The 11,762-nt window shown below is 31.5% G+C and overlaps 3 protein-coding genes across 7 annotated transcripts in view; all 3 read left to right on the top strand.

Moving 5' to 3' along the window:
• LOC111684417 (antichymotrypsin-2-like) overlaps positions 1-11,762 on the top strand; it is an 81,588-nt gene that overhangs the window by 39,612 nt on the left and 30,214 nt on the right. The gene's annotated exons all lie outside the window — the stretch shown is intronic.
• Positions 9,676-10,826, top strand: LOC111684419. The gene is made up of 3 exons (XM_023446587.2): positions 9,676-9,881; positions 9,980-10,357; positions 10,478-10,826. The coding sequence occupies exons 1-3, from the start codon at positions 9,870-9,872 to the stop codon at positions 10,664-10,666; spliced, it is 579 nt and encodes a 192-aa protein (XP_023302355.2). The 5' UTR covers positions 9,676-9,869; the 3' UTR covers positions 10,667-10,826.
• Positions 10,678-11,762, top strand: part of LOC124421021 (major facilitator superfamily domain-containing protein 6) — a 4,267-nt gene continuing 3,182 nt past the window's right edge. Inside the window, exon 1 of the mRNA XM_046955703.1 lies at positions 10,678-10,683. Within this exon, the coding sequence (XP_046811659.1) occupies positions 10,678-10,683 (6 nt within the window). The remainder of the gene's footprint in view (positions 10,684-11,762) is intronic.

Below are 11,762 nucleotides of genomic sequence, written 5' to 3'. Positions count from 1 at the left end.
TATAGTCTAGTCTATAGTCTAGTCTACAGTCTAGTCTATAGTCTAGTCTATAGTCTAGTCTATAGTCTAGTCTATAGTCTAGTCTATAGTCTAGTCTACAGTCTAGTCCATAGCCTCAGGCCAATAGATTTGTCTCAACGGCGAAATTTACAATATATACAACTGTACATTTTTTGGTAATTTTTTCGTAATGAAGTGTCCATTTAAGATATTACACTTTGTCTTTTTAAATCAATTATTTCCAAAATATTTACCCTAAGTCATCGGAAGATTAACTCCAAATTTCCGGTTACTGTTAAATATATAAAGATTTTTTTCAGGTACAATAACGAAAATGTACCACAAGTCCCTCACTGGTATACACATTTATACACTACACTACTTTAGTGAGGAGGGTATGTTTGGTTTGTGCTGATGTTTGTAACGCACAATAATATTGGTACCACCTCCCGGCTCAAAATTTTTTTCTGATCATTTTCTGAATCGATTTAGCTATGTCCGTCCGTCCATGTTTGTAAACCTTGTAATCAAACTACAGGTCCAAGTTTTGAAGATAATTCAATGAAATTTGGTACATGATCTTTCATTGTCCCACGGACGAAGCCTATTGAAAATGGTTAATACCGGTTCATTATTTTACCTAGCCCCCATACATCTAAAGTTCATAATTATGTTTAATATACTTGTATCTCGACAAAAAGTTGCAAAATCTAATGCTATACTAGCCCTGATCACCCTCATGAAGTCTAAAAGTATAGGGCTTTATTTGACCTCTAGCCTCTATGAAAAGTCCCCTTTAAAATTTGACTTAAATGTCCAAGGCAAGATACAATTCAACTTAAATATTTTATTATGAAAAACTAAATCACATATTACTTTTTGTAACAGGTGTAGTGTATTATATGGTCGGCCTCGACCGATTATAATTTCTTAATTGTTTTGTTGTGTTTTCGACTCTCTTCAAATTAATGACAAAGAGCTAAACTGTTCTCTCTCTCATATCTACATCGTCACAAAAATATCTAACAACTATGATATCACTTGGTAAAAAAATATATTTTTGTTTAATTGTTTTTATTCGTGTATGAATATTTAAAATTATTTTCAATTTAATTTTCTAATTAGTTACGGTTTTTTTAAAGTTTTTGAAATATTTCTAACTTACCAAATTATTGGAACAATTCGTTTTAGATAAAAGTAAATATTTTATTTATTATTTTTTAGTTTTGTTGTTATTTTCTTTTAAAAATATTATAAAATATGTTTACTATTCACTGCAAAAGTTTTGAAGCTCTACTGTGAGTATCTGTATAAAATGCTTTTATACATATGTAAAGAATTTATAAATAGGTGTTGTCAATTAAGCGTTTTTGCCATAACGATTTTTATAATTTATCTAAGCAAAAGACATCTTTAAATTATCGAAAGAAGAGGCCGAAAATTGAACAGTTAGCTACCCAGCAAATGTTTTGTACTTACATAACCATTTACTTTTCAATGACTACATCTTACTGTTTGCATTACTTATAAGTACTTCTGTAATTACTTTCTAAACTAAAGAAAGTTTAAGCTGTCAGTATAGCGATGAAATTCGTCATAAATAAGTTTCATATAATCCAAATTCTCTCTACAAAATTGGCCAAGAAGTGACTGTACCGCTAATATAAGGTGTCCCCAAAAAAAATAATTAAAGTCCATCAGCGGCTTAAAAATACGAGTCTTTCGTTGAAATTCTGCGTAAGCAAGTTTCTTACGAGTCTAGTTCATAGTAGGATTCTATAGTTGAAACGAAAAGTCGACTTCTTTCGACTATTTTATGGCCTTTTCCGAGTTTTTTTCGACTATTTTAAGATTTTTCAACTTTCCTTCCACTTTTTTAAAATTATCGACTATTTTTGACTTTTTTTCTACTATTTTCGAGTTATCGACAAATTTGGCCAATAAGTGACCGCTAATATAATGTCCCCTCAACAAAAAAAAAATCTGCGTAAGCAAGTTTCTTACGAGTCTAGTTCATAGTAGGTTTCTATACTTTCCTTCCACTTCTTACTGTTTGCATTACTTATAAGTACTTCTGTAATTACTTTCTAAACTAAAAAAGTTTAAGCTGTCAGTATAGCGATGAAATTCGTCATAAATAAGTTTCATATAATCCAAATTCTCTCTACAAATTTGGCCAATAAGTGACTGTACCGCTAATATAATGTCCCCTCAAAAAAAAAAAAAAATTCTGCGTAAGCAAGTTTCTTACGAGTCTAGTTCATAGTAGGTTTCTATACTTTCCTTTTACTTTTTTAAAATTATCGACTATTTTTGACTTTTTTCTACTATTTTCGAGTTTTCGACTTTTTCCGACTATTCGACTTTTTCCAACTTTTTTCCGATTTTTTTACTTTTTGCGACTTTTTCCGAATTTTTGACTCTTTGCGACTTTTTCAAAGACGATAGTCGACTTTTTTAGACTAAACAGTCGGCTTCGACTTTTCTACTTTTTTCGACAAAAAGTCGATTGATTGTTCATTCTAAGGTCGATTTATAGAACCCTAGTTCTTAGATAGTTAGTAAGTTAGTTAGTTGGTTAGTTGGTTAGTTAGTTAGTTAGTTAGTTAGTTAGTTAGTTAGTTAGTTAGTTAGTTAGTTAGTTAGTTAGTTAGTTAGTTAGTTAGTTAGTCAGTTAGTTAGGTAGTTAATTTTGTCATTTTAAACGCTTGAATTGACATCACTGTTAAATTATACTGTTACCACTTTCGAAGTTGCCAGATTATTCCGATTACAAAAAAAATTACCGATTTTTTCCTAGAAACTATATTATTTAAAATAATAAAATTAATGACTATACATCATCTTTTCATTGACAATTATTGCATTATATAATGAAATTTCCAATTTTGGGGAATTTATTTAAATAAATTTAAATGACGCAGTTTTTCTAACTATTCCAAGAACTAACATTAAATAAACAAAATAATTTCACAATATTACAATCCATATAAATTAGTAATATTACAAACTGAAAATTTCACAAAAATGTGAAAGGAAATGTTACGATTAGCTTTATAAGACCCTTAAAAGATCACCTTCGTAAAAGGTGAAAATAAATAAAATGTTAACCGCAATATCGCATTTAAACTGAAAACATTATTTTTCTATACGATTCTATGAAAATTATATATAAATATGTTATTTAATACATTTTAAACATAATTAATGTATTAAGCAATTTAAACAGAACTGATAACTTTTCGATATTTTAGTTGTATGATTAAGCATTAACTTTTAAAATCACATTATGTTTTCATAGGAAATAATGAAGAAATAGCTATCTAAACTTCTTTAAACAATTAGGACCAATATGTGAATAGTAACACTAATTTCACTAAAATCCTGTATTACCAAATTGCCCAATTTTGATCCCCTATCCAATAATACCAATTTTAGTGCAAATTTTATTAAAATCATAATTTTGAGTTGGGTCACTTGCAATGAAATTGCCCATATACATACAAACCTGTATTCTCTGTTCTATAAAACATTCTCGACTATCGGCCAGACTATCAATAACAGAGCAAACTTAAAAACGGACTATAAACTCTACGACAGACTGTCTAACTTCCAGTCTTTCGTCGAGGTTATAGTCTGGTTTATAATTTACTCAATTATGTATATTCTGCTTGATTTATTTTAAAGAACAACGAACAGAGGTCAGTTTCCACTACAAAGCAGACTACAATCGGGTCAGAGCTAGACCAACCAGCAGACTTTGGTCCAGCCTATAAATCATACTATAATCTAGACTGTATACTTGATTACTGTCTTGACTATATAGTCTAGACTATAAAACAGATTAAAATGTCAACTTTAAACCTTTATAGACTCGATTCTTAGCTGGATAAGTGAATTTTGACCTTCAAGTCCAATTTCTGAAGGGGAGTCGCAATAATAAACCGATTTCAATAGCATTCATCCTTGGACCAAAAGAAGAGTATGTGCCAAATTTTATCAAATTATCTTGAAAATTGCGACCTGTAGCGTTCACACAAGGTTTACATGGATAAACAGACAGACGGACGAGCGGGCGGACAGATGGACAAAGCTAAATCGACTCAGAAAGTAATTCTCAGCCGATTGGTATACTTTTAAGTAGGTGGTTGTATTTTTGGCTGTTACAAACATCAGCACAAACGCATTATATCTTCCCCACTATAATGGTCTAGGGTATAACTAGATTATAGACTAGACTTTTGACGCTAGATTAGACCAACAATTAAAAAATAGAATCTATTATATATAGAACTACAGTCTCAACTACATATGAGAATATAATCTCGGTTCACCTACATACAGGGTGGCGCAAAAGTAATCCTCCTATAAGAAAATGCTATAAATTTTGCGATAGGTCCCTAATGTCAGTTCTGTTTGGACATTTGTGTAGTAAAAACATGCGAAATAAACGTTAATAAACAATATTACGCTACACTGCTTTAGAGCGCGGAATATTGTTGACTATTTATTTGACCAATAATCGGTTGGTGAATTTGGCACAACGTAAATTTCGTTGCAGATTTCCTGGCCGTCCAATGCCTACTGGTGATACACTGCGACGTTTAGCCGCTGGCCTCGAAAAGACTGGCACAACACGAGAAGCTGAAGGGCGTGTCAGACCCCAGAGTAGCTGTTCTGCAGAGAATATTACTGCTGTAACCGAGGATGTCATGGAGGCGCCGTCGATATCGGCCAGACGATGAGCCACGCAAATGGGTATCAGCCGACGGTCTTTACAGCGAATTTTGGTACCAGATTTTAAGATGTTTTTGTACAAAGTCCAGACGGTGCAACAGCTGTTAGCTGCTGACCGCCAATCGAATCTAACATACGTTCAAACCACAGTAGCAGTTTTACAAAGATTGCTGCTGTAGCCGAGGATGTCATTGAAGCGCCGTCGACATCAGCCAGACGACGTGCCACGCAAATGGGTATCAGCCGACGGTCTTTACAGCGAATTTTGGTACAAGATTTAAAGATGTTTCCGTCTAACATTGGCTGACCGCCAATCGCGTCTAACATACGCTCAAGCCGGAGTATCCGTTCTGCAGAGAATATTACTGCTGCAGCCGAGGGTATCAGTCGATGGTCTTTACAGCGAACTTTGCTACAAGATTTGATGATGTTTCCGTACAAAGTCCAGACGGTGCATTAGATCAGATCTAACATACGCTCAAGATGGAGTATCCGTTCTGCAAAGAATATTGCTGCTGTAGCCGAGGTTGTTATGGAAGCGCCGTCGACATCGACAAGACAACGTGCCGCGCAAATTGGTATCAGTCGATGTTCTTTACAGCGAATTTTGATACAAGATTTGAAGATGTTTCCGCATAAAGTCCAGACAGTATATCAGCTGTTAGCTGCTGACCGCCAATCGTGTCTAACATGCGCTCAAACCTTTCTTAATCACCACCAAGAGGAAGATGATTTCCCGGGCGCATTATCCCCCGTTTTTGTGATTCGCACTGGTCAGCAAGATCGTCTGATTTAATCGCTCCAGACTTCTTTTAGAGGGGCGTTTTTCAGGTCGCGGGTTTATGTCAACAAGCCTCAGACTCTTGCAGCTTTTAAAGACAATATCCGTCAAGAATGTGAGGACCTGTCGCCGGAAGTTTTGACAATCAAATGTGGCGGCGGCCATTTACATGACATCATATTCTTGACTTGATGTAAAAAAAAAATTAAAAGACAAAATATAAATAATCCACAAGAAGAATTAAAGTTTTTCATTTTCTTTAATTACAGCCAAAAAACATCGAAAGTTTACTTTTGCGCCAGCTTGTATATCGGATGATTGTTGATCTCGTAATTGTTCTGTTCTAAATCTATGTATTTTCGTAGACACGAGAAAACTCCCTTTTTCTCGAAGCTATTATAAGATTATTTTAAAAGAAGTGTACAGCCTTCGCCTGAAGTGTTGTGCAGTAGCTATTCTGATTTTCGTTTCTAACAAAGACGATCTTTCAATATCATTCCTTTATGATCTCTTACACCTTGGTATCACTTAATATTGATGTATTTTCACACATTTCGAATTATTAGTTTATAAATTTATTAACACTTTTTCTTTCAATAACATGCAAAATACTTAATAACACAATAACACAAAATAAAAACAACAACAATACATAGACAAAATTATTTCTTTTCAGGACATTTCCAATGTGGACAGCACTTTGGATACGGTTTCGTTAAATCTACCGGTACAAAATTGCAATCTTTAGCACCATAAGCATTGGGACAACTAAAAGTATTAATTTACACAAATAAAGTTTTTAGTTTGTTGTTTTAATAAAACAAATATTTACCCCTCTATAGTATATTCATCATAACGATTGCCCTGACACACAACTTGACTACATTTTCCAGGCACAGTTTTTGCTTCACCTTTCTTCATTAATAAACCAAAAACTTCACAATCTACAAAAGAAAAATTATCAAAACACAAAAACAATTTGCACATAAATAACTTTTAATTGTCAAAAAAAACAACAACGAAAATTCTTAAAATTTTAATTACCGGCATAACAAGTTGTTAACAGCGATAAACAGATTAATAAAATTATACAAATTTTCATATTTATTTATTTAATAATTATTTTGTAAACGATTTATGAATTAAAATTAACAACAAACAACAGCAAATAACTAACTAAATATAATTTTGTCCGTTTCGAAAGATGACGATGAACTGATTTCCAGCTTAATTGTATAAAGCTTATTAAACTTGAACAGGTATTGGACTTAGAAAACGATGCTATTACTTTTTTTTGTTCTTTTATTATTTTTTAGAATTTAATAATGATTAATGTACATATTCGAAAAAAAACACCTCTCAACACACAGCATTAAATGAGCCTTGCCTGGCTGCCTGAGCATGATTGATAACCTTTTTATTTACTTACTTATATAATGAATTAAATAAATAAAATTATTAAGTAAATAGCTAGGTAACTAACTAACTAAATAAATACGTATGAACGTAAGTAAATTGATTTCAGTTTATTGTATTTCGTATATGTACTGACAGAAGTTCAAATTCTACAATTGATGTGCAATAGTGATAAGGATTAGCCTAGACATAAACCTTAGCAATGACAATGTAATATTTAAAATCATAATATTTTTATACTACGCTACTATAGTAGGTAAGGTAATATGTGTTTGTTTTTATATTTGTAACACTTTGAAGTAATAGTCCTATATAGAGATCCTTATATTATACCATTGAATAAAACCTTTTTTTCGTGACAATCATAATCATAACAGTAAGTGTATTTTCTTCAGCCAACAAATTACAATTTTGATAACATAATTCGAAAGGACTCAGGTATAAGGTGTCTTGTAGTCGGTGATTTTTGAGAACAATATCTTCTTAATTATCATTATTTGTTTGTATTTGTTTATAACGATGATTCACTAAGAAGTTTCTCATCATTTAATTTAAATTTGTTTAACAAATCTGCATAATTAATATAGCAGATGTGGTTGTATAAATAGCAGTCTGCAATGTGGAAATTTACCGAAGTGTAGGGTTATAACAAACAACAAAAAATATATGTAAAACAAGAAACAAATTACCAAAGTAATTATCTAACTAAGTAACTATGTAACTAACTAACTAACTAACTAACTAACTAACTAACTAACTAACTAACTAACTAACTAACTAACTAACTAACTAACTAACTAACTAACTAACTAACTAACTAACTAATTAACTAACTATCTATCTATCTATCTATCTATCTATCTATCTATCTATCTATCTATCTATCTATCTATCTATCTATCTATCTATCTATCTATCTATCTATCTATCTATCTATCTATCTATCTATCTATCTATCTATCTATCTATCTATCTATCTATCTATCTATCTATCTATCTATCTATCTATCTATCTATCTATCTATCTATCTATCTATCTATCTATCTATCTATCTATCTATCTATCTATCTATCTATCTATCTATCTATCTATCTATCTATCTATCTATCTATCTATCTATCTATTTATCTATTTATCTATTTATCTATTTATCTATTTATCTATTTATCTATTTATCTATTTATCTACTTATTTATCCATCTATCTATCTATCTATCTATCTATCTATCTATCTATCTATCTATCTATCTATCTATCTATCTATCTATCTATCTATCTATCTATCTATCTATCTATCTATCTATCTATCTATCTATCTATCTATCTATCTATCTATCTCTATCTATCTATCTATCTATCTATCTATCTATCTATCTATCTATCTATCTATCTATCTATCTATCTATTTATCTATCTATTTATCTATCTATTTATCTATCTATCTATCTATCTATCTATCTATCTATCTATCTATCTATCTATCTATCTATCTATCTATCTATCTATCTATCTATCTGTCAATCTATCTATCAATCTATCTATCAATCTATCTATCAATCTATCTATCAATCTATATATCTATCTATCTATCTATCTATCTATCTATCTATCTATCTATCTATCTATCTATCTATCTATCTATCTATCTATCTATCTATCTATCTATCTATCTATCTATCTATCTATCTATCTATCTATCTATCTATCCATCTATCTATCTATCTATCTATCTATCTATCTATCTATCTATCTATCAATCTATTTAAATGTACCGATCAGAATCACTTTCTGAGTCCATTAGGACATGTGCTTCCAGCTGTCTCGCTGATTTTCCAAACGTGCTTTTCGACACAGAAGAGAAACCTATTGAAAATGGTTAATATCGGTCCATTACTTTACTTATTTTCCATACAACAGGAACTGGACGTACAAATTTGAAGCAAATGTGTTTTTTCGACAGTGTTGTCCTTTTGCAAATGCTTGAAATCGCTCCCATACAACAGGACCTCCCGACATAAGTTTTACAATTTTTTAAATGATCGGTCCCTTAGTGGATTCCAAAATATACTCAAGGTGTAGGGTATTGTATAGTCGGTTATGTTCAACTATATTAAAAAAAAAAAAATATTATTCGACTTTCAACCGGTAAAAAATCTGGTCGTTTGCGCGTTGCAAAGTTTTCTTCCGACAGATTATTTAGTTCAAGGCTTTTACGACTTTATATTTAACCATATTACCTCCTGTCACCTTAATAACAAGTACATTCACCCTTGGATCGACGATTAAATCCCGAGTTTCCTCTTAGTCATATGATGTTATGTTTACTTCTAAACGAAAATCAGTTTAAGGTTTCTTGACAGTACCCGGTAAAAATGCAAATTTTTCATCCACTTATTCGAACTCGGTTACAGCAAGTACTTAAGGGAGTGTAAGAGTTGTACTTTGATAAACAGTTGGTATATTTCGGTTGATTCCCAGTCCCAGTCTTGTCTTTCCGCTGTTGTAATGTTATGCTTGATCATTGTACTATTTTAGCAACCACAACTGTACTCTCCCAAACGTGTAAGTTATTCATATGTAAAACTTGTTTTATATCAAATTTCAAACAAAAAAGCTCATGAAAGCTTAAAAAATTTGTTAAAATTTTAAACGCTGGTTTAAAACCCCAAGATCTTTACTCGTGACGTATGAGTCTTTAAGACTGACTGATAAGCTGTAAAACAAATTTAATTCAATAATAAAAAATAATAAAATACAAATTTAAAAACACAAAACGACAGACAAATACTTGTTAAACAAGTATTTTGAAAGACATCGAATTTGTATTTAAGCTTCACGTATTCTGTTTCTTTTTTTCCAGTAAATACTTTAGCAAACCTTTAAAAAATACATTAGTTTTTCTAAAACAATCAAAGTGTAAACACAACTAACAACATGAAAACAATTGTAAGTTCGGTGCTAAATCAAATCCGCAACAAGTTTTATAAAATAAAAAAAAAATTGTATAAATTAAAATATTTATTTATTTGTTGTTTAATTTAAAGATTTTCCTATCAGTGAGCTTGACTTTAGCTTTAGCGGATGTATCGCATATAGTGGGTCATCATGACAGCACAACACCCAAAACGGGACCTGCTAATCCCTATGTATTTAGTTATCAGGCTGGTCGTGCTCCCGGACATGTAGATCGTCAACATACCGAGGTATCCGATGGTTCAGGTGTTATACGTGGTGCTTTCTCATATGTTGATCCTAAAAATCAAGTACGCACTGTTCAATATGTGGCTGATGAGCATGGCTTCCACCCACAATTAAGCCATGAACTCGAAGACAGTGCCGCCGTTAAGGCAGCGAAACAAAAACATTTCAATTTATACAATCGCATTGCGCAAGAACACGCTGCTGGTGTGCATCATCCAACGGTAAATTGAATGCAAATAAAAGCTTTTTTTACATGACAAAACATAAAAGCTTTTCTTTCAAAAATAAAAGCTTTAACTCATATTCTCTTTTCTTACTTGTTAATCTCATTTACATTACAGGCCCCTCTAACTGGTCCAAACCAAAGTGAAGCAGTTGTTAGAGCCACTAACAAACATTTGAGTTTGTTCGATCGCATTGCTGCCGAACATGCTGCCATTGGTGCTCAACAGGAAGCTGATCGTTTAGCTCTTGCTGCCAGCTCTGGCCATGACGAAGAAGATGGCCAATATCATCCCGAAAAATATTAATGACAAAAAAAATGGTTGTAAATATGTGAAATGAGTGTTAAATTGAATTTATTTTTGTAATGTTTGTTGTTTGCCAAAAAAAAAAATAGTTAAAATATAAATATGTATGTGTGTAGTAAAGAAAATTTCCTAAATACATATTTAATTTAAATAAAATATATATCTATCGACAAAAATTCGTTAAAAATAATATTGTTCTTAAGGTCATTGCAAAGAAAAAGCTGCAATATATATTCTGTTATAAACCTTTACTAAATGAAATAGTTAATGTGCATACTTTGAAATAAGAACTTTCAAAAATATTTTTAGTTAAATTAGTCACATAGCAGTTCGTTAAAGAAAAACCAATAAAACTAATACCAACACAGAGGGCATAGAAATAGACACGCCTGGTAACCAATTAACACCAAAGTGTTTATAATTTTTCAATCCGTACTATTGAGAATAATCCGTGAGCTTGCCATGTTTGTTAACTGGACCACGGATGTATATAAAATTTAGATGCAGCAATGAATTGTTGCATTTCTGTTGTACTTATGTATATACTCTGACAATGGATGTTATCGAAAGACTATAAACACTATGGTGTCAATTTAATACCAGGCGTATACATTTTTATTCCCTCTGTGTACACTCATAATCAAATTTTTATTTTATAAAAGATCTAAAAAGCTAATCGTTCACTAATCTATAAACTATTGACTGCTTTCTTAACTGGTCTACTGCTAGACTATTTGATATCACTTGGCTAGTCTTCAGATTTGTCTTAAGACAGCTGAATGGACTAGCCGATGGAGTAGCTTATGTATTAAGTATATTATGGATCAGTCACTGGAAAAGCTTCCGGTTTAGTCAGCTAGCTAACATATGAACATATTAATGGACTGTTCTATTGAATAGTTAATTGATTACAGAAAGATCTAGTCAATGGACTAGCTTTCTGATTAGCCACGTGTCTAGTTAGTTGATAACTTTTTTTAAACTCAACTATTTATTTATTTATTTATCTATTTATCTATCTATCTATCTATCTATCTATCTATCTATCTATCTATCTATCTATCTATCTATCTATCTATCTATCTATCTATCTATC

The sequence above is a fragment of the Lucilia cuprina genome, chromosome 6, assembly GCF_022045245.1.
Source record: "Lucilia cuprina isolate Lc7/37 chromosome 6, ASM2204524v1, whole genome shotgun sequence".
In the NCBI taxonomy this organism is placed as follows: Eukaryota; Metazoa; Arthropoda; class Insecta; order Diptera; family Calliphoridae; genus Lucilia; species Lucilia cuprina.
Note: the sequence above shows the minus strand (reverse complement) of the source record. Positions and strands in the feature narration are given on the sequence as shown.

Bases quoted from the DNA above. Each gene is read 5' to 3' on its own strand.
- LOC111684419 (XM_023446587.2), top strand. The intron at 10,358-10,477 runs GTAAATTGAATG...TTTACATTACAG, and splicing joins CTGGTGTGCATCATCCAACG to GCCCCTCTAACTGGTCCAAA.